The 27,148-nt window shown below is 42.3% G+C and overlaps 1 protein-coding gene and 2 long non-coding RNA genes across 4 annotated transcripts in view; 2 read left to right on the plus strand and 1 right to left on the minus strand.

Moving 5' to 3' along the window:
• Positions 1–19,809, minus strand: part of ACAD9 (acyl-CoA dehydrogenase family member 9) — a 41,717-nt gene extending 21,908 nt beyond the window's left edge. For both annotated transcript variants that reach the window (XM_082747514.1, XM_082747513.1), the window contains exons 1-3: positions 19,567–19,809; positions 13,462–13,555; positions 178–279 (exon numbers count right to left, since the gene is read on the minus strand). In XM_082747514.1, coding sequence (XP_082603640.1) covers positions 178–279; positions 13,462–13,555; positions 19,567–19,716 — 346 coding nt within the window. In that variant the 5' untranslated portion in view covers positions 19,717–19,809. The remainder of the gene's footprint in view (positions 1–177; positions 280–13,461; positions 13,556–19,566) is intronic.
• LOC309872844 overlaps positions 1–27,148 on the plus strand; it is an 802,828-nt gene that overhangs the window by 647,254 nt on the left and 128,426 nt on the right. The window lies entirely within an intron of this gene.
• On the plus strand, positions 19,920–24,029 carry LOC309872852. The gene is made up of 2 exons (XR_014316131.1): positions 19,920–20,351; positions 23,773–24,029. It is a non-coding gene; the product is annotated as an uncharacterized lncRNA (long non-coding RNA).

The raw sequence follows: 27,148 nt of genomic DNA on the forward strand, positions 1-27,148 counted from the left end.
CCAGCTCTGGTCCATGGTGGGTGTTTTTATTAATTCCAGTGGTTTTATAGTTTTATAGTTTGATCCTGGACATACTTCATTTAAAGGCCACCTTTCCCAAACAGAACCCTTTCCTGGACAAACATGGAGTGCTTACTTAAGAGTCAAACCAGCAGGGTGGTGTTTTCCTTTACTTACCATATTCTTCTGGGACTTGCATCCCAAAAAGCCCCAGGCTCTTCAATTTATCTAACGTTTCATCTGGAATTCTTCCCTCCCGGTCAATTCTCTGAGAGTCCACTGCCAAGAGGAAGTATTTTAAGCAAAACATAAGCTATGTCTACAAAGATAAAAGCGAACAGAAAAATTTTCGTACAGCATATACTTCCAGGGTCAGAAACTTCAGAATCGATATGTCTGGTCAGTTATTCAGCATCTGTTCAACTTCATCTAATTAGCCCAGCCAACACTGTATTTTTAAAAAATGGCTGTACCAGGTAGTATTCTGTTTCTTGATCTGGATGCTATTCACATGGGTATATTTGCTATGTGAAATTGCAGCAGATTAACTTTTCTGAAAGCATACTATACCTCAATTTTTTTTGTTACCATTACCTTCTAGAAAATTAGGAAAGTACACCACTTCCAGAACTGTCCTAAAATGTCAGGCTAGACAGCCAAACTCTGGGCATTATCTGTACCCATGTCTACCTGCTTTTCAGAAACCATGACTCTTTCACCACAGCCCACAGATTCTGAGGACAGTTTATTCTGTTTTACACCTACTCAAGTCCATTAGAGCAGAATGGAACAATCACTAGCATGAGGTCTATAATTATATACCTGTATGTACACATTTTTGCCTGAATCAAGTTAATTAAAATCTTCAAATTGCCAGCATATTAAACTTCACTACTATTATAAATTTTAAAAAACCATCATAACGTGCACTTGGGCATATTTATGGACATGGGTCACCAGTGAGAAATACGGATTCCCCAGGAGTCCAAACCTCTCATTGTTTTTTTTTTTTTCACTTTATTGACATATACAAGTGGCATATAATAAACCACATATTTATAATATATAATTTTTTGGATCCTGACATGTTTGTCCATGAAATTACTCCCAACAAGTAATAAAAACTTCCTTTTCCACAAAAGATTTCCTTTGTGATCAGTCCATTTCCATTCCTAGACAACCATGAGGCATTTTTCTGTCTATAGATCAGTTTGCATTTTTGAGTTTCATTTTTAAAGATTTTATTTATTTATTTGAGAGACAGAGAGAGAGCGTGAGTAGAGAGAGAGGTCGGAGGGAGAAGCAGACTCCCCGCTGAGCAGGGAGCCCAATGTGGAACTCGATCCTGGGACTCCAGGATCATGACCCAAGCCGCAGGCCATTGCTTCATCAACTGAGCCACCCAGGCACCCCTCATTTTGGGTTTTAAATCACATGGCAGGTAGTCTTTGATCCGGCTTCTTTGATCCGGGATGATTCTGAGATTCATCCATATCACTGCATGTATCAAAACTTTATCATAATACTTTTTACTGTTCAATATTCTACTGTATAGAAGTTTATCCATTTGCCTTTCAATGAACATTTGGGTGGTTCTCAGGTTTTGGTTCTTAAAAATAAAGCTTCTTTTCCTTTCCTTTTCTTTTTTTTTTTTTAAGATTTTATTTATTTGACAGAGACATCACAAGTAAGCAGAGCAGCAGGCAGAGAGAGACAGGGAAGTAGGCTCCCTGCCAAGCAGAGACCCCAATGCAGGGCTTGATCTGAGGACCCCGAGATCATGACCTAGCTGAAGGAAGAGGCTTAACCCACTGAGCCACCCAGGTGCCCATTTTTTTTTTTTTTAAAGATTTGTATTTATTTATATGTAAGAGAGAATGTACCAAGTGTGGGGGGAGGGACAGACCCTGCTGAGCAGGGAGCCTGATGCGGGGCTCAATCCCAGAACCCTGAGATCACGACCTGAGATGAAGGCAGATACTTAACTGACGGGCCACCCAGGTACCCCTAGAAATAAAGCTTCTATGAGCATTCATATTTAAGTTTTTACATAGCTCTGTTTTTACTTCTCTTGGGTCACTACTTTGGGGTGGAATGGTTGGGCTGTATGTATAATATGAAACTGTCAGGATCTGGAGAGACCCCTGCTTCCAACCAAGATGGAGTAACAGGGACTGGAACTTTCTCCTTGCTTCAACATATTAAACCCACAGGGCATGCAGAAGAGCAACGAGGAACGTGTCACTAGTAGAGAAGAATTAGCCCGGCAACAGCACTCCCAAAGGTAATAAAAACTGGTTCTGGAGTGGGCAGAAATTTTTTTTTTAGGGTGCCTGGGTGGCTCAGTGGGTTAAGCCTCTGCCTTCGGCTCAGGTCATGATCTCAGGGTCCTGGAATCGAGCCCCGCATAGGGCTCTCTGCTCAGTGGGAAGCCTGCTTCCTCTTCTCTCTCTCTCTGCTTGCCTCTTTGCTTACTTGTGATCTCTCTCTGTCAAATAAATAAATATTAAAAAAAATTTTTTTTTAATGGATAAAGAACAGAAATACAAATAACACACAAACAGATATATGGTATAACTGTGGAATTAAAATTTCATGAGTGGGGTGTAAATAGGGGAAAAGTGTCTGAAAAGAATTTGGGGGGGATCAATAATAAAAACAGGTTGAGAAACACTGCTCTACAGGATGCTCTGCTCCCACCTAACAACACTTAAAAAGCAAGCCTTGACTAAAACCAAAGACATCACCAAAATCAGACGTTCCTGAGGGAACACTGATCCAAAAACCCTTAACAAAATACTAACAGACTAAATTCAGTACTACATTAGCTGGATCATTCACCATGATCAAATGGGATTTACCTGGGCATGTAAGGATGGTTCAGCATCTGCAAATCAATGTGACACATCACATTAACAAAAAGAAGGTTAAAAATCATGGTCAACTCAACAGATGCCATAAAAAGCACTTAATAAAATTCAACATTCATTTCTGATAAAACAAACTCTCAACAAAGTAGGTATAGATGGAATTTAACTCAACATAATAAAGGCCACATATGACAAACCCACAGCTAACATCACATTCAACTGTGAAAAGCTGAGAGCTTTTCCTCTAGGATCAGGCTTGACACAAGGATACCCACACTTGTCAGTTTCATTCAACATAGTACTAGAAGTCCTAGCGACAGCAATCAGACAAGGAAAATAAACTACAAAAAAATGAATTTAGTAAAGGTGAAGGATAGAAAATCTACATGAAAATGTTGCATTTCTATACACTAATAATGAACTTCAGAAAGAGAAATTAAGGGGTGCCTGGGTGGCTCAGTCAGTTAGGCGTTTGCCTTAGGCTCAGGTCATGATCCCAGGGTTCTGGGATCAAGCCCCACATTAGATTCCCTGCTCAGCGGAGAACCTGCTTCTCCCTCTCCCTGCCACTCCCCCTGCTTGTGCTCTGTCTCTCCCTCCCTGTCAACTGAATAAATAAAATATTTTAAAAAAAGAGAGAGAGAGAGAGAAGTTAAGAAAAATCTCATTTACAACTGCATCAAAAAGAATAAAATAAAATACCTAGGGATAAATAAATACCTAGGGATAAGGAGGTAAAAGACCTGTATTCTGGGAAACTGTCAAAGCAGTAAGAAAAGAAACTAAAACTAACAAAAATAAATGGAAAAACATACAAGCATACCTCATTTTAGTGGCACTTCACAGATACTGCATTTTTTTTACAACTTGAAGGTTTATGGCAACCCTATGACAAGCAAGCCTACTGTGCCATTTTTCCAGCAGGATTTGCTTACTTCATGTCTCTCTGTCCATTTTGGTAAGTCTCACAATATTTCAAGCTTTTTCATTATTATTTTGTTACTATGATCTGTGGTCAGTGATCTTTAATGTTACTTACTGTAATCGTTTTGGGGAGCCGTGAACTCCACCTACATAAGACAGTGAGCTTAACTGATAAACGTACATGTTCTGACTGCTTCACTTTCCCAGTCTCTCTCCCTCTCCTCTGGCCTCTTTCTTCCCTGAGACACAATGTTGAAAATAGGCCCATTAGAAACCCCACAATGGCCTCTAAGTATTCAAGAGAAAAGAAGAGTTGTATATAGTCCCTCACTTTCATTCAAAAGCTAGAAATGATTCAGCTTAGTAAGGAAGGCATGTCAAGACCTAGAGCTAGGCCTCTGGTGTTGAACAGTTAGTCAAGTTGTGAAGGCAAAGGGAAAGCTTTTGAAGGAAATTAAAAGCGCTACTCCAGTGAACACAAAAGATAAGAAGTGAAACAGCCCTATAGCTGATGTGGAGAAGGTTGTAGTGGTCTGGAGAGAAGATCAAACCAGCTACATTCCCATAAGACCAAGGCCTACTCCAGAATAAAGCCCTTAGTCTCCTCAATATATGAAGGCTGGGCAAGATGACAAAGCTGCAGGAGAAAAGTCTGAAGCTGGCAGACGTGGTTCACGAGGTTCAAGGAGAAAAGTCGTCTCCATGACATAAAAGTACAAGGTGAAGCAGCAAGTCTTCACATAGAAGCTGCAGCAATATCCAGGCAGCGCCCTCAGCAGCAAAATGGCTAAACCTTACTGCAAGCTCAAGCTGACAGCATTTTTTAGCAATACAATGTGGGTTGTTATTGTTTTTTTTTTAAGATTTTTTATTTTTAAGTAATCTCTACAAGCTCAAACTTAAAACTGCAAGATCAAGAGCACATTCTTGGGGCTCATGGGTGGCTCAGTGGATTAAGCCTCTGCCTTTGGCTCAGGTCATGATCTCAGGGTCCTGGGATTGATTCCCACATCGGGCTCTCTGCTCAGCAGGGAGCCTGCTTCCCCACTCTTTCTCTCTCTTCCTGCCTCTCTGCCTACCTGTGATCTCTGTCAAATAAATAAATAAAATCTTTAATAAAAAGAGTCACATGCTCTAACTAGAATGTAAATAAAGACATGAAAAAGAGTCTCATGCTCTACTGACTGAGCCAGTCAGGTGCCTCAGCAATAAAGTATTTTTAAATGAAAGGTATGTACATTTTTTGGGCATCTGGGTGGTTCAGTCAGTTAAGCATCTGCCGTCGGCTCAGGTCATGATCCCAGGGTCCTAGGACTAAGTATCATACTGGGCTCCCTTCTCAGTGAGGAGCCTGTTTCTCCTTTTCCCTTTCTTCTCCCTGCTGTTAAATAAATAAAATTCTTTTAAAAAGGTATGTACATTTTTTAAGACATAATGCTAAAGTACACTATTTAATACACTGGTATAGTGTAAACCTAACTTTTATATGCACTGGGAAAACAAAAAATTCATTTGACTCGCTTTATTGTGGTAGTCTGGAACCAAACCTAAAGTATCTCTGAGGTGTGCCTACACCACGCTCACAGACTGGGAGAATGTCATTAAAATGTCAACACTACCCAAAGAAATCTATAGATTTGACGCAATATGTATCAAAATAACAGTGACATTCTTCACAGAGACTAGAATAAATAATCCTAAAATTTGTATGAACTGCAAAAAATGCTAAATAGCCAAAGCAACCTTGAGAAAGAATAAAGCTGGAGGTATCATGGTCCCTGAAGTTCAAAGCTATAGTAATAAACACAGTATGGTACTAGCACAAGAACAGACACAGATCAGTGAGAACAGAGTCCAGAAATAAACCCACACTTTTAAGGTCAATTAGTCTTTGACAAAAGGGGCAGGAATATACAATGGGGAAAAAGTCTCCTCCATAAACACTGTTGGGAAAACTGGACAGCTACATTCAAAACGATGAAACGGGACTGTTTTCTTACATCATGAACAAAAATAAACTCAAAATTGACTAAAGATTTAAATATAAGACCAGAAACCATAAATCTCCTAGAAGAAAACACAGGCAGTAAGTTCTTGGACATTGGTTTGAGCAGTAATTTTTTTGGCTCTATGTCTTCGGGCAAGGGGAACAAAAGCAAAAATAAACCAATGGGACTATCAAACTAAAAAGCTTCTGCGCAGCGAAGAAAACCATCAACAAAATGAATGGAAGAAGGCGTTTGCAAGTAAAACATAACCAATAAGGGGTTATATCCAAAACATATAAAGAACTCACAACTCCATGCCAAAAACCAAACAATACAACCAACTAAAAAAAGAGCAGAGGAGGTGAACAGACATTTCTCCAAAGAATACATACAGATGACAAAGAGACACAAGATGCTGAACATCACTAATGATCAGAGAAAGGCATTCAAAACCACAATGAAATATCACCTCAGACATGTCAGAATGGTTAGCATCAAAAAGGTAAGAAGTAACAGGTGAGGATGTGGAGAAAAAGGAACCCTCAGGTACTGTTGGTGGGAATGCAAAATGGTGTAGCCACTGTGGAAAACAGTATGGAAGTTCCTCAAAAAATTAAAACTAGAGGGGTGCCTGGGTGGCTCAGTCATTAAGCATCTGCCTTTGGCTCAAGTCATGATTCCAGGGTCCTGGGATCAAGTCCCAATCAAGCCCTGCATCAGGCTCGCTGTTCAGCAGAAAGCCTGTTTCTCCTTCTCCCACTTCCCTGGCTTATGTTCCCTTTCTCACTGTGTCTCCTTCTGTCAAATAAACAAATAAAATCCTTAAAAAGAAAATTAAAAATAGAACCACCATACAATCCAGTAATTCCATTTCTAGGTATTTGTATGAAGAAAGCAAAAACATTAATTTGAAAAAATTCATCAACCTCTATCTTCACAACAACGTTACTAACAGTAGCCAAAATACAGAAGCAACCTAAGTGTTCACTGACAGATGAAGGAAGAAGATGTGGTGTACATAACTCAGCCATTAAAAAAAATATGAAATCAAGTCATTTGCAACAAGATGAATAGATCTAGAGGGTATCACACTATGTGAACTGAGTAAGACAGAAAAAGACCATAAAATTTCACTTATATGTGGAATCTAAAAACAAAACAACCAAAACAGAAACAGACTCACAGACACAGAAAACAATATGGTGGTTGTGGAGGGAGGGGGGAGGTGCGGGGAGGGGAGAAATAGAGGGAAAGGCAAAATAGGGGAAGGGAATTAAATGACACAAACTTCTAGTTATGAAGTAAATAAGACAGGGCAATATAATGTATAGCATAAAGAATACAGTTAATAATATGTAACAACTTTGTATGGCAACCAACAGTAGCTAGATTTATACTGGTGATCACTTTGCAATGTATATAAGCATTGTATCACTATGCTGTACACCTAAAACTAATAACATATCAATTACATTTCAATTAAAAATATAATAACAAAATAAAATTATCATTTCACTCCAAAAAGCATAAAGGATAAACTGGTCCTCAGGGAGTATTAAATAACCTAATTTAACTGTATTGTTATAAACAATATAGGACCCTAGCTTATATTCAAAATAATCTGAAGTCTAACAGACATTATCAATTGTGTCTCGGGACACGTTTTATTTGCAGTAATTTTTTTTTTTTAAGATTTTATTTATTTATTTGACACACACAGAGAGAGAGAGAGATTACAAGTAGGCAAAGAGACAGGAAGAGAGAGAGGGGGGAGCATGCTCCCTGCCGAGCAGAGAACCCAATGTGGGGCTTGATCCCAGGACTCTTAAGATCATGACCCGGGCTGAAGGCAGAGGCTTAACCCACTGAGCCACCCAGGCGCCCCTGTAGTAATTTTGGTATATAAATATTTTATATTTCATTTCTTGTTAACTGGTATACAAAATGTCCACCATTTCCTATTATGCTCTCATTTCCACATAAAAGAATAGCCTCGGGCAAGATATGAACAATTAATAAGAGAACTTTAACTTGGGGCTCCTGGGTGGCTCAGTGGGTTAAGCCTCTGCCTTCAGCTCAGGTCATGGTCTCAGAGTCCTGGGATTGAGCCCTGCATCAGGCTGCCTGCTCAGCATGGTGCCTCCTTCCCCCTCCCTCTCTGCCTGCCTCTCTGCCTGCTTGTGACCTCTGTCTGTCAAATAAATAAATAAAATCTTAAAAAAAAAAAAAATCACAAATTATGTAGCCAAAATAGCCCTATAGCTATTAAAGAAATTGAATTCGTTAGGAATGCTGGGCGACTCAGCTGGTTACGTGTCTGACTTTGGCTCAGGTCATGATGTCAGGGTCTTGGGTTCAAGCCCTGCATTGGACTCCATGCTTAGCAGGGAGTCTGCTTGTCCCTCTTCCTCTCCCTTTACCCCTCCCCCTGCTTGTACTCTCTGTCAAATAAATAAGTAAAATCTTTAAAAAAAAAAATCAGTAAAAATTTTTCCATGAAGAAAACTCAAGGGTCAAATCTTTCACTGGTGAATTCTGCCAAATATATAAGGAAGGAATCATACCAGCTTTACACAAAGTCTTACTGAAACCTGAAGAGGAAACATTTCATGTGGCAAGCATTACTCTAATTAAAAATTGGATTGTCTGGGGTTTTTTTGCTACTGAGTTGTAGGAGTTATTAGTATATTTTAGATATTAACCTCTTACCTGATATATGGTTTTTACAAATATTTTCTCCCATTCCTTAGGTGATGGTTTCTTTTGCTGTGCAAAAGTTTCTAAGTTTGCTGTAGTCCCACATGTTGATTTTTGCTTTATGTTTGTTTTGTTTTGTTTTGAATTGCTGTTGGCTATGTCTGTGCCCCAGGTATAAACCCAAGGTCTTCTTAGGTATCCTGAATCCATGCCTTTCCCTGGGCATGTGTGGTGGCTTTATGATTCCCCCTGCATATGTAGTTGCTTTTGAATGACCTCGTCTTTAATCTGGCTCTCAAAAGAGAAAGAAAAATGAAAGGTAGGGGGGGCAAAAAGGCAAGCATCTTAAATCCCCTGCAAGTCACTTTGGCCACAGGGGTAAGGGCTTGTAATCAGAGCACATATCCCTAATATCTGATGGACAAGGTCTTTTTTTTCCCCTACTCTGGCTCCCATAAACCATGTGTAAGCCTCTCCAGGAATAAGTGCACAGCTGCCTGCTTTGGGGCTGGAGGTAGAAGATGGGTAGCGACTGCTGTGCTCAGAGCTAAATGATCCAAATTAGCTGCAATGTACTATCCACGCTTCCTTGGAAACTGCAGGCCTTCAAGAGATTCCAGAGTTCCAAAAGCAGTTACATTACCCAGACTTTGTCACTGCAGTTGTTATCCAGGTGGGGTGATAGATTTCTGGTGCTTCCTACTCTGCTACTGTCCCAGAATCCTCTGGTCACTTAACTGACAAAGGCACCAAGTGAATTTAAGGAGGAAAGGATAACCTTTTCAACAAAGGTTGGAGCAATTGGACAATCGCATGCAAAAAAACCCTCAAATTTTATCTCACATCACATATAAAATTAACTGGAAAGGGGTCATAAATGTGAATGTTAACAGTTAAAAATATGAAACTTCTGGAGGAAATATAGACAAAAATCATCATGACCTTGGGTTTGGCAGATTTCTTACATAAAATACAAAAAAAAGATAAACTACAAAAGAAAAAACTTCACTTAACATTAAAAACTTTTGCTAATAAAGTGAAAAAAAAAATCAAGCCAGACTAGGAGAAAACTTTTGCTGAACTAGAGAGAAGACCTGTACCTAGAATAAAGGCTTCTTAGAACTCAACAATAATAAGACAATCCCAATTTTTAATGCATAAAGTATTTAAAAGACATTTCACTAAAGAAGATATACTGATGGCAAATAAACACCAGATAAGATGCCTAACATTACTAGTTATTAGGGAAATTAAAATTATAACCACAATGAGATACTATAACACACACACTAGAATGTGACCGACATGTGAAAATATGGAGCAACTGGAACTTTAATAACTGGTGGAAATGGAAAGTAATTAACTCTGGAGAACAGTTTGGCAGTTACTTAAAAAGTTAAACATGACCCTACCTTATAATCTAGATATTCCACTCCTTCCATACCTCCCCAAGAGAAATGTGAGCGTGCCTGTCTATATCAGACTCATAGAAAAAATATTCACATCTTCTGTGACAGCTAAAATCTGAATACATACTGAAAGTCAGTTAATAGGTGGGCAAATAAACTGTGGTATATCCACACAAAGAGATACTACTCAGTGTTAAAAAGGAATGAACTAGGGGCGCGTGGGTGGCTCAGCCAGTTAAACGTCTGATTCTCTATTTTGGCTTAGGTCAGGATCTCAGGATTGGGAGACTGAGCCCCATGTTGGGGCTCCATGCCCAGCATGGAGCCTGCTTAAGATTCAGGATTGGGAGATCCTGCTTAAGATCTCAGGATTGGGAGACTGAGCCCCATGTTGGGGCTCCATCCCTTGCTCCCTCTACCCCTCCCCCCGGCAAAAAAAAAAAAAAAGAAACTCGAAATTATACCAGAAGCAGCTATGCAAAAATGTATATAATGTAGAATTCTATTTAAAAAGAATTCCAGGGGGCTCCTGGGTGGCTCAGTGGTTTAAGCCTCTGCCTTCGGCTCGGGTCATGATCTCAGAGTCCTGGGATTGAGCCCCGCATAGGGCTCTCTGCTCATCAGGGAGCCTGCTTCCTCCTCTCTCTCTGCCTGCCTCTCTGCCTACTTGTGATCTCTATCAAATAAATAAATAAAAATCTTAAAAAAAAAAAAAATTCCAGGAGGGGCATCTAGGTGGCTCAGTGGTTTAAAGCCTCTGCTCTCGGCTCAGGTCATGATCCCAGTGTCCTGGGATTGGGCCCCGCATAGGGCTCTCTGCTCATCAGGGAGCCTGCTTCCTCCTCTCTCTCTGCCTGCCTCTCTGCCTACTTGTGATCTCTGTCAAATAAATAAATAAAATCTTAAAAAAAAAAAAAAAAGAATTCCAGGAAATACAAACAATCTACAGTGAGAGAGAGCCAATCAGTGGTTGCCTGGGGACAGGGGGGGATGAGAAGGGCAAGAGAAAGCATTTAGGGTAACTGAATTGTGTTGATGGCCCCTTGGGGATACATATATATATATTTTAAAGCAGAACATTATTATATTTGAATACACAACTTCTGCACAATCAAAAAGTAAAACATCAAAAAAGAAAAGTAAAACATCGCGTGAATTGGCGGTGAGAACACGTGGTATTTCATGTGCAATGCATGGCAAATGGTTAACATCCTTTGTCATGAGTGATCTTTTAGAAACCAGTAACAAAAATGCTAATATTCTAAGGGAAATGAAAAACAAAAAGAGGAAAATGAACTAACAAGTGACCAGCAAGGTTTAAGAATATATGAAGATGACTGAACTGAACAGTAAGAAAAGAAAAGCAATTTTTTTGTAATACCACACTGTCATAGATTAAGACATTGAAATGTAACATTTGTACTGTTCAAGGAAACAGAAGTTTTATAAACACTGGGAGACAAGATTGATGAGGACAATCCATACCATTTGAGGAAAATTTCTACTTCTGACTCCAAATATAAATTTTGGATACACTTACCTCCAGTAAGGTGGAAATACTAGGACTATTTCAACAAATCAGGCAGAGAGATTAAAAATAATTTTTATATAAAGCATGTAAGTGCCTAGAAAATTTGTATCTAATATACAGATCTGAAAGACTACTAGCATAACAATTTGTTCATTAATATGGGGGCACATATATATCAAAATTTATCAAACACTGTACTTTAAGTAGATGTAACTTACCATAAATCAATTATACCTCTGTAAAGCTTATGAAAACCCTGACAAATCAGATTGTAGAAGTTTAAATAAAACAAAAAGGAACTAAGAAAAGATACAATTAGGAAGATAACCACTAGAACAAAAACAGAACAAATATTTCTTTTTTTTTTTTTTTTTTAAAGATTTTATTAATTTATTTGACAGAGAGAAAGATCACAGGTAGGCGGAGAGTCAGGCAGAGAGAGAGGAGGAAGCAGGCTCCCGCTGAGCAAAGAGCCCGATGCGGGGCTCGATCCCAGGACACTGAGATCATGACCTGAGCCGAAGGCAGCGGCTTAATCCACTGAGCCACCCAGGCGCCCCCAGAACAAATATTTCTAAATAAAAGATATTTATACACAACAAAGCAACTTTTTTTAAAACCAGCAACAGAACAAGTGTTAATGATGTAGAATTTCTACGAGTATGCTGGGGGGAGGGTGTGCACACGGAGAGAAACACTTCAAGGGGGGGTCCACCGGCCAAAGCTATTTTAATAATAGTAAAATATGCTTTGCCTTTTTAAAAATTCTATTCCTATCATGAGTATACACGGGGGTTTTCCTGGAGCAATAAGATATGCATCACAGATTAAATGCAGAAAATTATGAGAATCCAGCTGGATTCTACCTGGTTCTGGCTAGATTCTGGTATCTATTGTTGCATATAACAAAGCCAAATATTAAAAAGATCTATGAAACTGTAAAACCATACTCCTCACTATTTTTGTCTGTTTGTAAATAAATATTCTCATTTAAAATATTGTTTGCTAACATGTATTGGGCTTTTCATGATTTTTAAATAAAGTAATAAATGAACACAGTATTTTTTAAATTTTCGTTTTAATATTCTAGTAGGGCACACAGTCATAGATAAAACCCACATGAAGAAGAACCCTTCGGGATCCTCAGAGCTAGAGAAATACTACTGTCAATCCATCATCACTGAACTCCCCAGAGAGCTCCCTCCATCAAGATGCAGCCCTGTCAAAGGGCTGGCTGAACGGTCTAACGGAGGGATCTTCAGGCCACACTGGTGCTCTTGTCCTGTGCTCTGCAAGCTGCTAGACTACTCCTGGTTCATAACAAGCTAAGAGAGAGTAAACCTTTAAAAACACTTACAGCAATTTTACATTGCCAAACAACCAAGCACATGATCAATGGATTTATATTTTGTAGGTCTCTGTGGTTTTTTCCCCTCCATTTTCCTAGTTGTCATTTTATTGTATTTTACAAAAGTGCTGGTTTGCAACAGTCTGGAAATGTTAAAAGCAATCCTTCACCACATATACATTTGTGTACATTCTCAATATACACTGAGAAACACTAAACTAGATGCCTTCTAATTAAATAGCAATAGTGATGATTTCTTTAAATTCTTTACTTAAATTCACTTTAATTAACATATAGTGTATTAGTTTCAGAGGTGGAATTCGGTGATTCATCAGTTCTACTGAACGCCCAGTGCTCATTATTTCAAGCGCCCTCCTTCATGCCTGTCACCAGTTACTCCATCCCGACCCCCTCCCCTCCAGCAACCCTCAGTTTGTTTCCTAGAGTTAAGAGTCTCTTATGGTTTGTGTCCCTCTCTGATTTTATTTTTCCTTCCCTTCCCTAATGTTCATCTGTTTTGTTTCTTAAATTTCAAAGCAAGTGGGATGACTGAGCAAAATATTATCAATAGATATTATTTCTATGATTAGTGACAGTCAAGAGAGCTTCCCCCATGTATATTGCTTCTAATGTAAATATCAAAGCAACAGTCCTTAAAATGGAAATTAATAATGATAAAGAAGATCATACATACCCTCTTCAGTGAAGAATTTTTCTACGGGTCCCACAAACTGATTGATATCATTAAGTTCATCTTGGCTAACTTCTGGAAACGGGAAAACTTCTTTCTAAAAATGATAAACATTTACTGAAAATTTAATTTTTAGAAACTTCCCATCGTGGTAACATCCATCAGAAGGGGAGAAAACAGATACTACACTTGCTTTTAGCCAAAGGGCCCAGAAGCACAAGGGGAGGAAAGAGTTGCTGGATTCCGTATCTGGCAGGCCAGGCAGAACTCCTTGACAGAAGTAGAACACAAATCGTCAAACAGGAATTGTGCATTAGATTCCACCACCAAGAGACATCTTCTGCCCAATGCAAGCAGGCTTCTTCTGGCTTTTGCTCTGCTTTCCCTATTGGTAACAAGTTAGGCAGAGTGTCCCCTGAAACAAAGAGCCCTAACATTTCAAAGCCCTGGGCTCTGTTCCCTGACTTGCAGCCTGCTAACTGGGTGGCCTCAGCTAAAGCCCTTCCCCTCTCCACGCTTCCACTGCCCCGCAGGTAAATATTTATATAACATGCAGGTAAATATTTACTCAAGGGCATGGGGAGGATTGTGAAAGGCAATAGGAGGGAAAGCTCTCTACTGAAATGTAAAATTCTACACTGGTTATTTTGAGTTCGAAGATGCCAGGCCCACGAGAATACAAGGCAGTGACATAGCCACCCATCTTGCCAGGTTGATGCCCGGCTATGTACTCCAGCCTCTGTCCCTCCTGTTCTGAGGACATCTACTCGCAGGAGGATCACTGCAGAAGACCCGGCTGTTGGGCCATATCAACCTGAATGCAACTCTGGCTCCACCACTTACATGGGTGACCTGGCCCTTCTCAGGGTCAGCTTCTCTTCTGTTACAGTTGTCCCCTCAGAAGGGGAGGCTCAAAAGAGATTAGGTGTGTCCTGGAATATGAAGGAGGTGTAATAACTTGTATAAGACACTAGTCTGCTCTCTTTTCTGCCTTGCAAGCCTGGAAAACAGCTGAGCTTCATGTCTGTCTCAAACTGTCAATGGCCAGTGTTTCTGACTGACCTAGGATTCTCACTGGGCCGTCACTATATATTGCCTTAAACTACTGTCACTATCTATTGTATGTTGTGTCCTTAGCTCCCCTGGCCTTTTGGGTTCCTGCCACCCACCTGTGCAGCTGCCAGCACAGCACGAGGACCTAGATGAGTACTTGGATTTTTGGTCTCATTAACAGCTGAAAGAGGATGTCCCAGGCCACAGGCTGCCAGCCCCCAGGAGTCCTGCCTCTTCTCATGGCACTTCCCACCGAGTGTTCAAGAAAGGTCTTCGAAACAGAGGGGTCCCCCTCTAGCTTCTTGTGTATCTAATCAGCCACTGAAGCCTGTCCACTCTAAAAACATGCCCCCAAGTTCTGGACCCAGGACCAATGATTACAGGCTTGGGGTGGGTCCCTATCCGAAAAGAGCCAGCAGACTAAAAGGAATTCCTGCCTGCAGGCCATCCCTGACCCTGTCCTCAAGATGGTCTAGATGGAAAACTAGGTGGAGACTTTCATCACTCACATCGTCTCAGAACAAGCTGTCTGCTTAGCTGAACACACAGAGGCTCAACCCAGACCCTTCCTAGGCTCACTGGTTCCTATGAGCTTGTGCAATAGGTGGTGTTAGAGGAAGATGATTCCGTTCTGATACCAATGACCACATGAGATGAGAAAAGAGAACAAAAAGCCCAGGAGCTAGTTGGCCCTCACCTACAACCAAAGGATAACTACTGCTACAGGAAGAGAGCTCTCAAGCATATAAGAACAATGTTCATAATCCCAGTGGGGTGCCTCATGGGTGCTGGGCTTGATATCTAGCAGCAATTTTTAAAGTTTTTGAAGCAGTGGAACCAGTTTCTCAAGTAAGTCTACTATGGAAACCAAATATGTAAAACAGCTCAAAGCTGAGCTGCTCAGGTTGAGGATGAGGGTGGGGAGCTCACCCAAATGCCTCCCATTCAACTCCCCTCTGGTCCCTGCAGTAGCCCCTGGGACGTTTCCAGGAATAGCAAGGGTCCAACCGAGGGCAGCATGGACAGCTACAGGCCTAGAGGACCTCAATGGCTTCTCTTTATTCGGACAGTCTAAGCATCTCAAATGCCATGCTCCGGCTCAAATCCCAGTAACGCTGTGAGATGATGTCAGCTTAAATCAGGGCAGTAGCATGGGAGGGGCTTAAAAGTTGTCAGATTCTAAATATATCCAGCAGGTAGAGGAAAACAGGATTTGCTGTTGGCTTAGACGTGGATTATGAGAGTAAGAGGCATCCAAGGGGATTCCAGGTGTTTGGCCCCAAGTAAGTGAACAACAGAGCCACCCTACCATCTCAGATAAAGATGAGGGAGGGGAGGAGAAAGACCGGGTGGCCACACCAGGAACTCAAGTTTCAGATATGCTAAATCTGAGGTGCCTGTTAGACATCTAAGTGGAACTTCTGGGTAAAAAGGTAGACACCAAGAGCCTGGAGTTCAGGGGAGAAATCTGGTCTGGAGAAATTTATTAGAGTCAGGATTCTGATATTTAAAGTCACAGACTAAACTAGATTAAAGGAGGAGTTGTGGATAAAAAGAGAGGTCTACAGGGGTGCCTGGGGAGCTCAGTGGGTTAAGCCTCTGCCTTAGGCTCAGGTCATGATCTCAGGTTCCTGGGATCAAGCCCCGAATCGGGCTCTCTGCTCAGCAGGGAGCCTGCCTCCCCCCCCACCCCCCCTGCCCTCTGCCTGCCTCTCTGTCCACTTATGATCTCTGCCTGTCAAATAAGTAAATAAAATCTTTAAAAAAAAAAAAAGAGAGAGAGAGAGAGAGGTCTACAGACTGAGCCTCAGAAAACCCCAACTTTGAAAAACAGACCCACATATACAGAGAACTAATGGGTGTGAGAGAGGTAGGATGGGAAAAATGGGTGAAGACGAGTGGGAGGTACAGACTTCCAGGGAGGAAAGGTACAGCATAGGCAATCTAATTAATGTTCCCAGAGTAGTGTTGTATGGGGACAGGCGGCAGCTACACTTGTAATAAGTGTTAAGTACAGACTTGTCAAATCACTATGTTGTATACCTACAGCTAATGTAACATTGTGTGTTAACTATACTTCAATTAAAAAAAAAAAGATTCAACTGAAACTTAACACTTTAACACTGCATGTTACTATAGTGGAAATTGAAAAAAAAAAAAAGTCTGGGGCTGGAGAGTATAATGCTAAGTGAAATAGGCCAGTCAGAAAAGACAAATACCATATGATTTCACTCATACACAGAACACAAGAAACAAAACAAATGAGCAAAGAGGAAAAAAGAGAGAGAGAGAAACTAAGAGATACTTTTTAAAGATTTTAGTTATTTAGTTAGAGGGAGCCAGAGAAAAAGCAGAGAAGGAAAGTGAAAGGGAGTAGACTCTCTGCTGAGCAGAGAGCCCATGGAGGGGCTCTATCCTGGGACCCTGGGATCATGACCTGAGCCAAAGGAAGATGTTTAATCAACTGAGCCACCCAGGCGCCCAAAGAAAGAGGCTCTTTTTTTTTTTTTTTTTTTTAATTTAAAGATTTTGTCAGAGAAAGAGAAAAAGGCTCAAACAGGGGAGCAGCAGGCTCCTTGATCGAGAAGCCTGATGTGTGATTCAATCCCAGAATGCTGAAGATCATCACCTGAGCCAAAGGCAGCTGCTTAACCGACTGAACCATCCAGGTGTCCCAAGAAGAGAGAATCTTAACTAAAAAGAACAGATGGTTGCCAGAGCACTGGTGGGTCAAGGGATGGGTGATATAGGTGAAGGAGAATTAGAGTACACTTACACAATAAGCACTGAGTAATGATTAGAATTGTTTAATCACTATATTGTATACCTCAAACTAATATAACACTATATGCTAACTACACTGGAATTAAAAATTTAAAAACAGGGGTGCCTGGGTGGCTCAGTGGGTTAAAGCCTCTGCCCTCAGCTCAGGTCATGATCCCAGGGTCCTGGGATTGAGCCCTGCATCCGGCTGTCTGCTCATCAGGGAGCCTGCTTCCTCCTCTCTCTCTGCCTGCCTCTCTGCCTACTTGCGATCTCTCTCTGTCAAATAAATAAATAAAATCTTTAAAAAAATTTTTTTTTTTAAATTTAAAAACAACTCGGGACGCCTGGGTGGCTCAGTTGGTTAAGCAGCTGCCTTCAGCTCAGGTCATGATCCCAGCGTCCTGGGATCGAGTCCCACATCGGGCTCCTTGCTCCGCAGGGAGCCTGCTTCTCCCTCTGACTCTGCCTTCCACTCTGTCTGCCTGTGCTCGCTCTCGCTCGCTCTCTCTCTGACAAATAAATAAATAAAATCTTAAAAAAAAAAAAAAACTAAAAAAAAAAGAAAATCCCCAACTCTGAATGGGCTAATCAGAAAGACTGGCCAATGTTTAGAAGTTAAGGAGCTAAAAAGAACCAGCACAGGAAACAGGAGACGGATCAGCCAATGAAGTCAATAGAAAGGCCAGGAGAGAATGGTTTTTTAGAAGCCAGGAATGATGAACTATGTCAAGGAAGATGAGAAGAGACCACTAGATTTGACAACATGGAAGTCACTAACTGACCTCACAAAAGAGCAGTTTTAGTAGACTGTTAAGGACAGAAGCTCCAATGGTCTGAGTTCGGGATGCAGCAGGGAGGGTACAATCACTGATGTAGATTAGAAAGGAGAGAATTACTGGATCAATGCCCCTGAGTAGGTGAGGAGGCATGAGTTCTAGTGATGAGGTTGGTGTGCTAAGAGTAGGTAGATACCCTACTCTTATTATCCATAGTAATCAACTGTAGACCCTATGGGTACACCTGTGGGGAGGAGGGATAAATGCGGTGGTGGAGGTTCCCCACTGCACGTACTTTATCAGTAAAACAAGAAGCAAAGTTGACAGGTGAGTGAGGATAGAGGAGGTGGTACAAGAAGCCTGGAGAAAGAGAAGCATGAAAGATTTGTAGTCTTTTCACCTATGTGCTGGAAGGCATGATGGACATCCCAGGACCGAGTGGACCAGTAGCCCCAGGTTCTGGGAAGAATGGTTTCTCAAACGTTAACTGGCTTTGCACTTCCCAGCGGGGAAAACCACTCTGAGTTTCAACTTCTGCACCTGTACTGCCTGATTAGAGGAACAGTCTTTAAAAAACAAACAAACAGAGAATAACTCCTTAAACAATACAGTACCAGCCAATATTCCAGCCTACCTCAAAGCGTTTTACACACTTTTTTTTCCCTTTTCACGGCACTTTTAAGAGAGGGCAAGTACTACTTTCACTATTTTGCAGATTAGCACATTCAAGCACAGGAAAGTGAAGTGACTAATTCAAGATCACAAGACTACTAAGTGGTGAAGCTGGCAAACATTACCTATTCTGCTGCCTCTTGCATCTAAACAGCACCTGACGGTTTTAAAAAGCATTTCCGCCCATTACAAATCTCACTTTACAACACATCTGTGAGGCAATACATGTAACTAGTTCCATATTAAGGCTGAAAGAACTGAGGCTGAAAATCGCACAACCAAGGTCAAATCTATTAACAAGAGGATAATGAGTGCTTGATAACGCAGCTGTTAACTAATGAGTAACAGCTAGGCTACTGTTGGGTTATACCACCTATGGAAGGCACCGGGTGTGGTAGGGACCTTGGAGCAAGCCTGCAGAGGCAGGGTGAAGCGCTGGAACTCAAGCCGTGAAAGCTAAGGAGCCGCTGGAAACCGACAGAAAAGCACCACGGTCACAGTCTGAGCTGTTTAGTAAACACAGAGGAAGTCCCGCACATTTCCGAGGCAAAACTCTGAGCTAAGAGTTGCTCAGTGACCACCTCGCCTAGGGTTTCCCAAATTGACCTAACTAGAATTAGCTGTCAGAACTGTAGACTGAATCTCAGGGCCCGTAGCCTGGATTCTTCCCTTTACCTTGAAAGATTCTGGTAGGACTCGGGAACTTGGGAGTTTTAGCACACCTCCGCCTGGCGGGCGTCCGTATCAGCCAGGTGTGGGGACTCTCACTTTGACCTCTTTCCTGCCAAAGGGCAAAGAGCGGGAGGCAAGAGAGTAAGGAGCGGCCAGGGCTCGGCGTTACCTTCTCGATTTTGCCCAGGAAGAGCTCCTTGGCGAAAGCTCGGCTCGGCGGACTGGTGCGCAGCAGGCGCCGGCTCGTGGCGAAAGCCACCAGAGCCCGGGAAGCGCGCACCACTACCGCCCTGCGCGAGACGAGGACAGAGACAGCCATGCTGCCTGACGTGCTCCACGCCAACTCCGCGCCCGCAAGTCTTTCTAAACGCCTCAGTCACGTGCACCCTGCAGGCGCCGCGGGATGACGCCACGGGCCTGAGCCACGCCCCTGGTCGGCATTTGCGACGCCCCGTCGCCTTTGCGCTTGCGCCTCTTCCCCGGAGGAGGAGGTCCCAGGGGTGGGACCGGCGCCATGTTGGTAGCCTCTTGCTGGGATGTTAGTGACAACGGGAAAGCCTTTGATAAGAAGTGCTTGGGTGGTTGCATCACCACCACCCCCCAAACTTCTTGACCCGCGGCAGACCCAGCGCGGGCCCAGCTGTCTCCCTTGCTTCCCTGTCGCCAGTTGGGGCGACGAGGACGCGGCAAATCTAAAGGAAATGGGAGAGGGATTCTCAATATCGGTTCCCTCTGGAGGGGAACTCAGTATGTGTAATGTGGCGGTTTTTTTTTTTTTTTTTTTAAGATGTTATTCTTTTATTTGACAGAAAACCCACAAGCAGGGGGAGCTGCAGAGAGAAGGGGAGAAGCAGGTTCTCCGCTGAGCAGAGAGCCCGATGCTGGGCTCTATCCCAGGATCCCGGGATCCTGACCTGAGCTGAAGGCAGTCGCTTAACAGACTGAGCCATCCAGGTGCATTTTATTTTATTTTATTTTAAAGATTTATTTACTTGTTTGACATCACAAGTAGGCAGAGAGGCAGGCAGAGAGAGGAGGAGGAAGCAGGCTCCCCGCTGAGCAGAGAGCCGGATGCGGGGCTCGATCCCAGGACCCTGAGACCATGGCCTGGGCTGAAGGCAGAGAATTAACCCGCTGAGCCACCAGGTGCCCATTAGGTCTTTTTAAGTGGATTCATGAAGATACCTTTTGTTGCATAGTTTTCATGTATGTTAGATATAGCGATTTTGGAAGCGGAAAATAGAAGGCTTGTTCTGCCAGAATGAGATCTGGCTAGTACTCCTGTCACAACTAAGCCTGGGAAATGGTGAAGGAGCAAGAAAGTGAGCTGAGGACAAAGCGCAAGTGGACACAGGCCTTAGGTTTCCAGTGAGTCTTCTTTAGCATAGGAAAATCCTTTCGAAACTTCCCTGATCTTTACTTCCCCCAACCCCAAAGTATATAATCAGTTGTTCCTCAGAATCCCAGGGCAGCAGTCTTTTCTGCCCAAGGGCCCTGTCCCTATGGTTTAATAAAACCACCTTTTTGCGCAAGACATCTCAGGAATTCTTTCTTGGCTGTCCAGACCTCACTTACATTCCAAAACTAAATCTAGAAACACCAACTTAAAAGGCAGGTGGAGGAAGAGAAGCTATAGAGGGAACCCAGAAGGGATGTGTGCAATAGGGTGGTATGGGAAAGGCCATCCAGCCCAGGGAAGAGGGCCTGGCAATCCCCCAGTGCTGCATAGTCAGGCCCAGCCATAACTGACCCGGGGAAAGTTGACGCTGTTAGTCTTAAGTCATCCTCCTCCAGGAAGATTTCTTCTTCTTGTTCTTGTATTTACCACAATACTGGGAACTGCTTTCTGCCTCTGGTGTGTGAACTCCTGGAGAACAATGGGAAATCTGTCATCTCATCATGCTTTGCCAGCCCAGCCCAATAAAAGGTTGACTTGATGACAACATCAGGGGGAAAGAGCTCAGAAACTTTTTTGGTTGCATAATATTTGCAAGCATCTTCTGCAATCTCTGTTATCTGTTCTGTCTTTAACTTTGAAAGGTCTGACAGCTTGTTTCTTCATCCATGTTCAATACTTGCTCATTTCAGCACTCGCCTTCACTGGAAGGCCTTTGGAAATTGATGAGGGAGCAGAAGGCTGGCTGAGGACAAAACAAAAGCTGGCACCTTGCACCCCCTCTCCACCAGCTCCCCTCGGTAATATATGTGACATTCCTCAGTCACCCCTGGCTGCCCTAAAAGAAAAACAAATAGTTAACTTGCAGAGATCACAATCCTGCAAGATAGGAGTCCCCCTCAGTTTACAAATGTCCTAGTGATTTACAACAAAGAAGCCATTTTATCAATAGTCCAATTTCCAGAGACAAATAACTCAGTTCCTCAAGCCCTAATGTCACTCTCCTCTCCATAAAAACTGAAGGAGGCTGAGGCAGAAGGAAATGTAAATAAAGTTAAATTTCTTCTAAACCTAAATCTCACTAATAAGGACACTTGATAGGAGAAATGTGAAACTTTATCTATAAACCTCCAAGATAGTGTCAGCAATCATTCCCAAGCATGTGACCCACTGATATACATCTAAAGGGTCTCACGAGAAGATTTTTACTAGTAATAAATAACCTTTCTCCCAACGATAGCTAGCCCCTCAAGGTCCTGGAGACCTTGCTTCCAAAATTCCTTAGAGACTAACATCATCCCCTTTGTCCTCACCTACCCAACTCCTGTGTATATAATCAGCCACTCCTCAGGATTGCGGGAGAGCCCCTCTTCCTGCCCACAGGTCCTGTCCCCGTGCTTTAATAAACCACCATTTTGCACCAAAGATGTCTCGAGAATTCTTTCTTGGTCATTGGCTCCAGACCTCACCCCACTGAACCTCACTTATGTTCTAGAACTTCATCAGAAATAACTGCCTTTGAATAACCCCACAGGCAAAACAAGAAGTGAGATTACAAAAACTGGGTCTCAAGGTTGAGTGGTGTATGTTTTTTGCCAAAACCTGTAGTCCTATCATTCAATCAGATAATCTCTTGGTCCTATTTAGTGTACGGAGGTTTCCCTATATGAAACAAGTGAGAAATTTAGTGGCACAGAGTTTCCAAAACAAAAATTGGGAAAGATTTAAGGCATAGGTACTCCAATAGCATGTACAGCAGGAACAGTTTTGGAGTTCTACCACTTTGCCAGTTTCTAAGTTCAGTTTTCTCATCTGTAAGAAAATGAGTATAATACCCCTTATCTCATAGGACTTGTGTGGATTAAAATAATAGGAAAGCATCTAGGACAGCAAACGATCAATGGTTGCACTATGTGATTCTCATCTCACACTTGAAGATCAGCCTTTGAGAAACAGGATGCTATTTTTAAATAGTTTGTTTGACATGTAGAATTTCCTATATTCAGTGTTTGAAATAATGCTCCGAGTATCTCTGAATGTTCTTCCTTTATGATCACACCAACACAATGGATTCCCATATATAACTTAACCAGCAAATAAGCTGACACTCTTCCATGGCTGTAATGTTAGTGTGAGTACAGCAAGATGCTTGGCTTTAGGTCTCAGGCACATTGAGTAGAAAACTAATCTTAGGGGCGCCTAGGTGTCTTAGTTATTGAGCATCTGCCTTTGGCTCAGGTCATGATCCCAGGGTCCTGGGATGGAGCCAGCCCAGCCATCCAGCTTCCTGCTCCATGGGGAGCCTGCTTCTCCCTCTCCCACTCCCCCTGCTTGTTCTCCCTCTCTTGCTGTGTCTCTGTCAAGTGAAAAAAAAAAAAATCTTAAAAAAAAAAAAACCACAACTATTCTTAAATCCCTTGGTGTTAAAAGTGCAAAGCTAATGAGGGATTTACTTACACAAAAGGGGTGGAGTTGTCCCCTGTTCCAAGACTACAAGATCAATGATCAGAATCAGTTACATGAAAAATGAGTTAGTCTGGTCAAGGTTCCTGCCTCATAGCAACCAGTAGCCTTAATAAAAGGCCTTACCAAAAACATTGTGCAAATGCACCAGTTTATTCCACTGAGACGTTTCTGACACCTTACTGTCTTAGAGCTCAAACTTCTGTACAGAGACAGATGTCCTTCAGAAAATACTTTTCTCTTCTACACTAAATTAGTTCCTTTTATTACTTTCTTTTTGGTGCATATCTGTTCCCATTTGGGGTACATTAGTTATTATAGAAACATGGAAATCACTGGCTTGTTCAAAGTCACAAAGATAATGGGGTATTATGGGTTGAATTGTGTACCCCAAGATGGTAGTATCTCAGAATATGGCCTTATTCCATTCTGTTTCCAATATAATTAGCTAAGTTAGGAGGAGTCCTACTACAGTAATGTGAACCCCTATTCTAATACGAACTGGTGTCCTTTTAGGAAGTGCCCTTATAGGAAAGGGAAATTTGGACCTAACAGTGCACAAAGGATGAACACCATGTGAGGATGGAAACAGATCAAATGATACTTTTACAAGGCAAGAAACACCAAAGATCACCGGAAAACCACAAGACGCTAGGACACAAGCCTGGGGCAGATTTCTTCTCAGCCCTCGGAAGGAACCAACTGGGCCAACACCTTGAGCTTGGACTTCTAGTCTCCAGAATTATGAGATAATAAATTATTTAAGCTGCCCATTCTGTGGTTCTTTTCTTTCTCTCTCTCTCTTCCCCTCATCTCTCTCACTCTTTTTAATATAGATTGAGAGGTTTATTTCAAAGAATTAACTTATGTAATTGTGGGGACTGGTGAGTCTGAAATCTGTAGGTGGGCCAATAGACTGGAAATTCAAGCAAGAGCTAACCCTTGAGGGCCCTGTGGTTTTTATTAGAGCAGCCCTAGAAGAGTAATACAAGAGGTGTGATTCTTAGCACAGTGTCTTCAGAAATAAATAAGATAAATAAGACCTAATTGTGACTGTGGAACCAAGGCTATGTCTTAGAACCCATACTCCTAGGGGTGCCTGGGTGGCTCAGTTGGTTGAGCATCTGACTCTTGGCTTAGGTCATGATCTCCGGATCTTGGAATCAAGCCCCACATTGGGGTCCACACTTAGCATGGCATCTGCTTGAGTTTCTCTCCCTCTACCCCTTCTCCTGTATGCTCTCTGTCTCTCAATTAAATAAATCTAAAAAGAAGAAGAAGAACAACCACCCATATACCAGGTGTCCAGCCCTCCTCCTCTGTTCTCTTTTCCCATTATTGGCTGACCTGAGATATGGCCACACTAGTCTAATAGATAAGGTCAGGAGCCCCATTAGTTCTTTCACTCTCCACCTCTCCCAACTCACTGAGGGTAATAGAGCTTTTAGGTCAAGATTGCATGAACAGGCAAATACAACATCTGTACACTGTGCTCATCATTTGTGTGCTTGGTTTCTTCTTGGTTATAATCATCAGTGTAATATTTTGGACTTGCCTAACGAGTCTTTCTGCCTAACAATGTATTAACAAGCTACATTGTCCTCTTCTTCCCACTCCCTCACTGCCACCACACCTTGGGCAAGATGTGACTCATCCTAGAGTCTCAGTTTCCTCATCCATAAAATGATGAAATCAATACAAGGTATGTATTTTTAAAGTTTTTTTTTAAAGATTTTATTTATTTATTTGGCAGACAGAGATCACAAGTAGGCAGAGAGGCTGGCAGAGGAGGGGTGGGGAAGCAGGCTCGCTGCTGAGCAGAGAGCCCGATGCCAATGCCAGGTCGGGGCTCGATCCCAGGACCCTGGGATCATGACCCGAGTCGAAGGCAGAGGCTTTAACCCACTGAGCCACCCAGGCGCCCCAAAGTACGTACTTTTAAATAAGACTCGATGGCTAACATTGACTTCTCCTCTCGTTTCACCCACCCTAGATTTCAGAGTCTAGCAATCCAACTGAAAAGGGAAAACAAAAGTCTTAAAACAGACACTTTTTAATTATTATTTTTTTTAATTTGAGAAAGAGAGCATGCATGAGTTCAGGGGAGGTGCAGAGGGAGAGGAAGAAGCAGACTCCCCTCTGAGCAAGAGGCCCTACCCGGGACTCCTTCACAGGACCCTCAGATCACGACCTGAGCCAAAGGCAGACACTTAAGTGACTGAGCCACCCAGGTGTCCCTAAAATTAGATACTTTTTTTTAAAAGATTTTATTTATTTATTAGAGACCGAAAGAGAGCACAAGTAGAGCAGCAGGCAGAGGGAGAGCGTGAAGCAGGCTCTTTGCTGAGCAGGGAACCCAATGTACAGCTCTATCCCAGGACCCTGGAATCGTGGCCTGAGCCAAAGGCAGCCACTTAACCAACTGAGCCACCAAAGTGCCCCCAAAATAGATACTTTTAAGTTCAGATTTGGTCCTCCTGATGACAGTCTTTCAAAATCTCAAGACTGGAAATATTAAGTGTTAACAACAACATGAACAAAACACTTTTTAATTTTTCTATTACATTTCAAAAGCCAAAATAGCCCAAGCTCACATTCTAGAAACTGTAGCCCCCAATCTTACAGTGGGGAAAGTGTGTGAAATAATACAAAGCTGTGTTTAAACTCTTAAATTCCCAAAACAGTTGCTGTAAGTAAGAGGCAAGTAATCACCTTAACTCACTTGGGTCTTCCGTACCTGCATGAAAGCAAAATCTTATTCCAAGATGGCAATGTGGCAGTGCCAGCATGGGAAAACCTTAGCTCATGGGAAACAGCCCACCAACAAGGCATAATGCCAGTCCTTGCTAAGGGGACTTATTACAGACGGAGTGCCACAGTCTCCCAGCACCCTCTGTCCCCTGCTTCCCTTCCTGTGCTTTCAGTTCCATGGTCAACTGCAGTCCAGGAGAAGATTCCTTCTGATAAATGTTTTGAGGTTGAACACTAGGGCACAGTGCCTACATCATTCCCCTCACTTCATCTTATCAGGAGGGCATTTTATCATCTCTCATCCTCACAGGGGTGAGTACAGTACGATGAGATTTTCTTTTAAAAGAAATTTTATTTGACAGAGAGAGACACAGTGAGAGAGGGAACCCAAGCAGGGGGAAGTAGGAGAGGGAGAAGCAGGCTTCCCACTGAGCAGAGAGTCTGATGCAGGGCTCCATCCCAGGACCCTGGGATCATGATCAGAGTCAAGGGCAGACAGATGCTTAATGACTGAGCCACCCAGGGGCCCCTCAATGAGATATTTTGAGAGAGAGACAGGCAGACAGGCTACATTCACGTAACTTTCATTGAAGTATATGGCTATAATTGTCCCAGTTATTGTTGTTAATCTCTTAGTATATCTAATTTATAAATGAGGCTTTATCATAGACACATAAGTATAGGAAAAAAGTATATATATTTTTTGAGGCATCCACTAAAGGTCTTGGAAATATTCCCCCCTCCCCCATGGATAAGGGAGGACTACTGTATTCCTCTTCAACTCAAGCAAATAAATACTGGGAAACACATTTGGGAAAGTGGAGCTCATCACCCCGGCGCCTGGAGGAGTGGAATCAGGACACACCATGGGTCATTGTCAGGAAGGGCCGCAGCCAGCCTCCACTCTGAAAACACTTGGGGCTGCAGCAATGGCATTTAGCACTCAGCACTAACACTTCTTTGAAAGGAATAACAATATTTTTTGCAATCCTCTTAGCCAGTGACCCTGGGACTGCAAACCAGATAATGAAGCACTGATGTGGGGAATTCATTTTAATGGTTTACCCACTGAGCACAGAAGGTAGAGACCCTTCAGTCTCCCAAGTCAGCGTCTGCATTTCAAAAAGCTTTCAATGCTCAC

The sequence above is a fragment of the Mustela nivalis genome (genome assembly GCF_964662115.1).
Source record: "Mustela nivalis genome assembly, chromosome: 1".
Classification (NCBI taxonomy): domain Eukaryota; kingdom Metazoa; phylum Chordata; class Mammalia; order Carnivora; family Mustelidae; genus Mustela; species Mustela nivalis.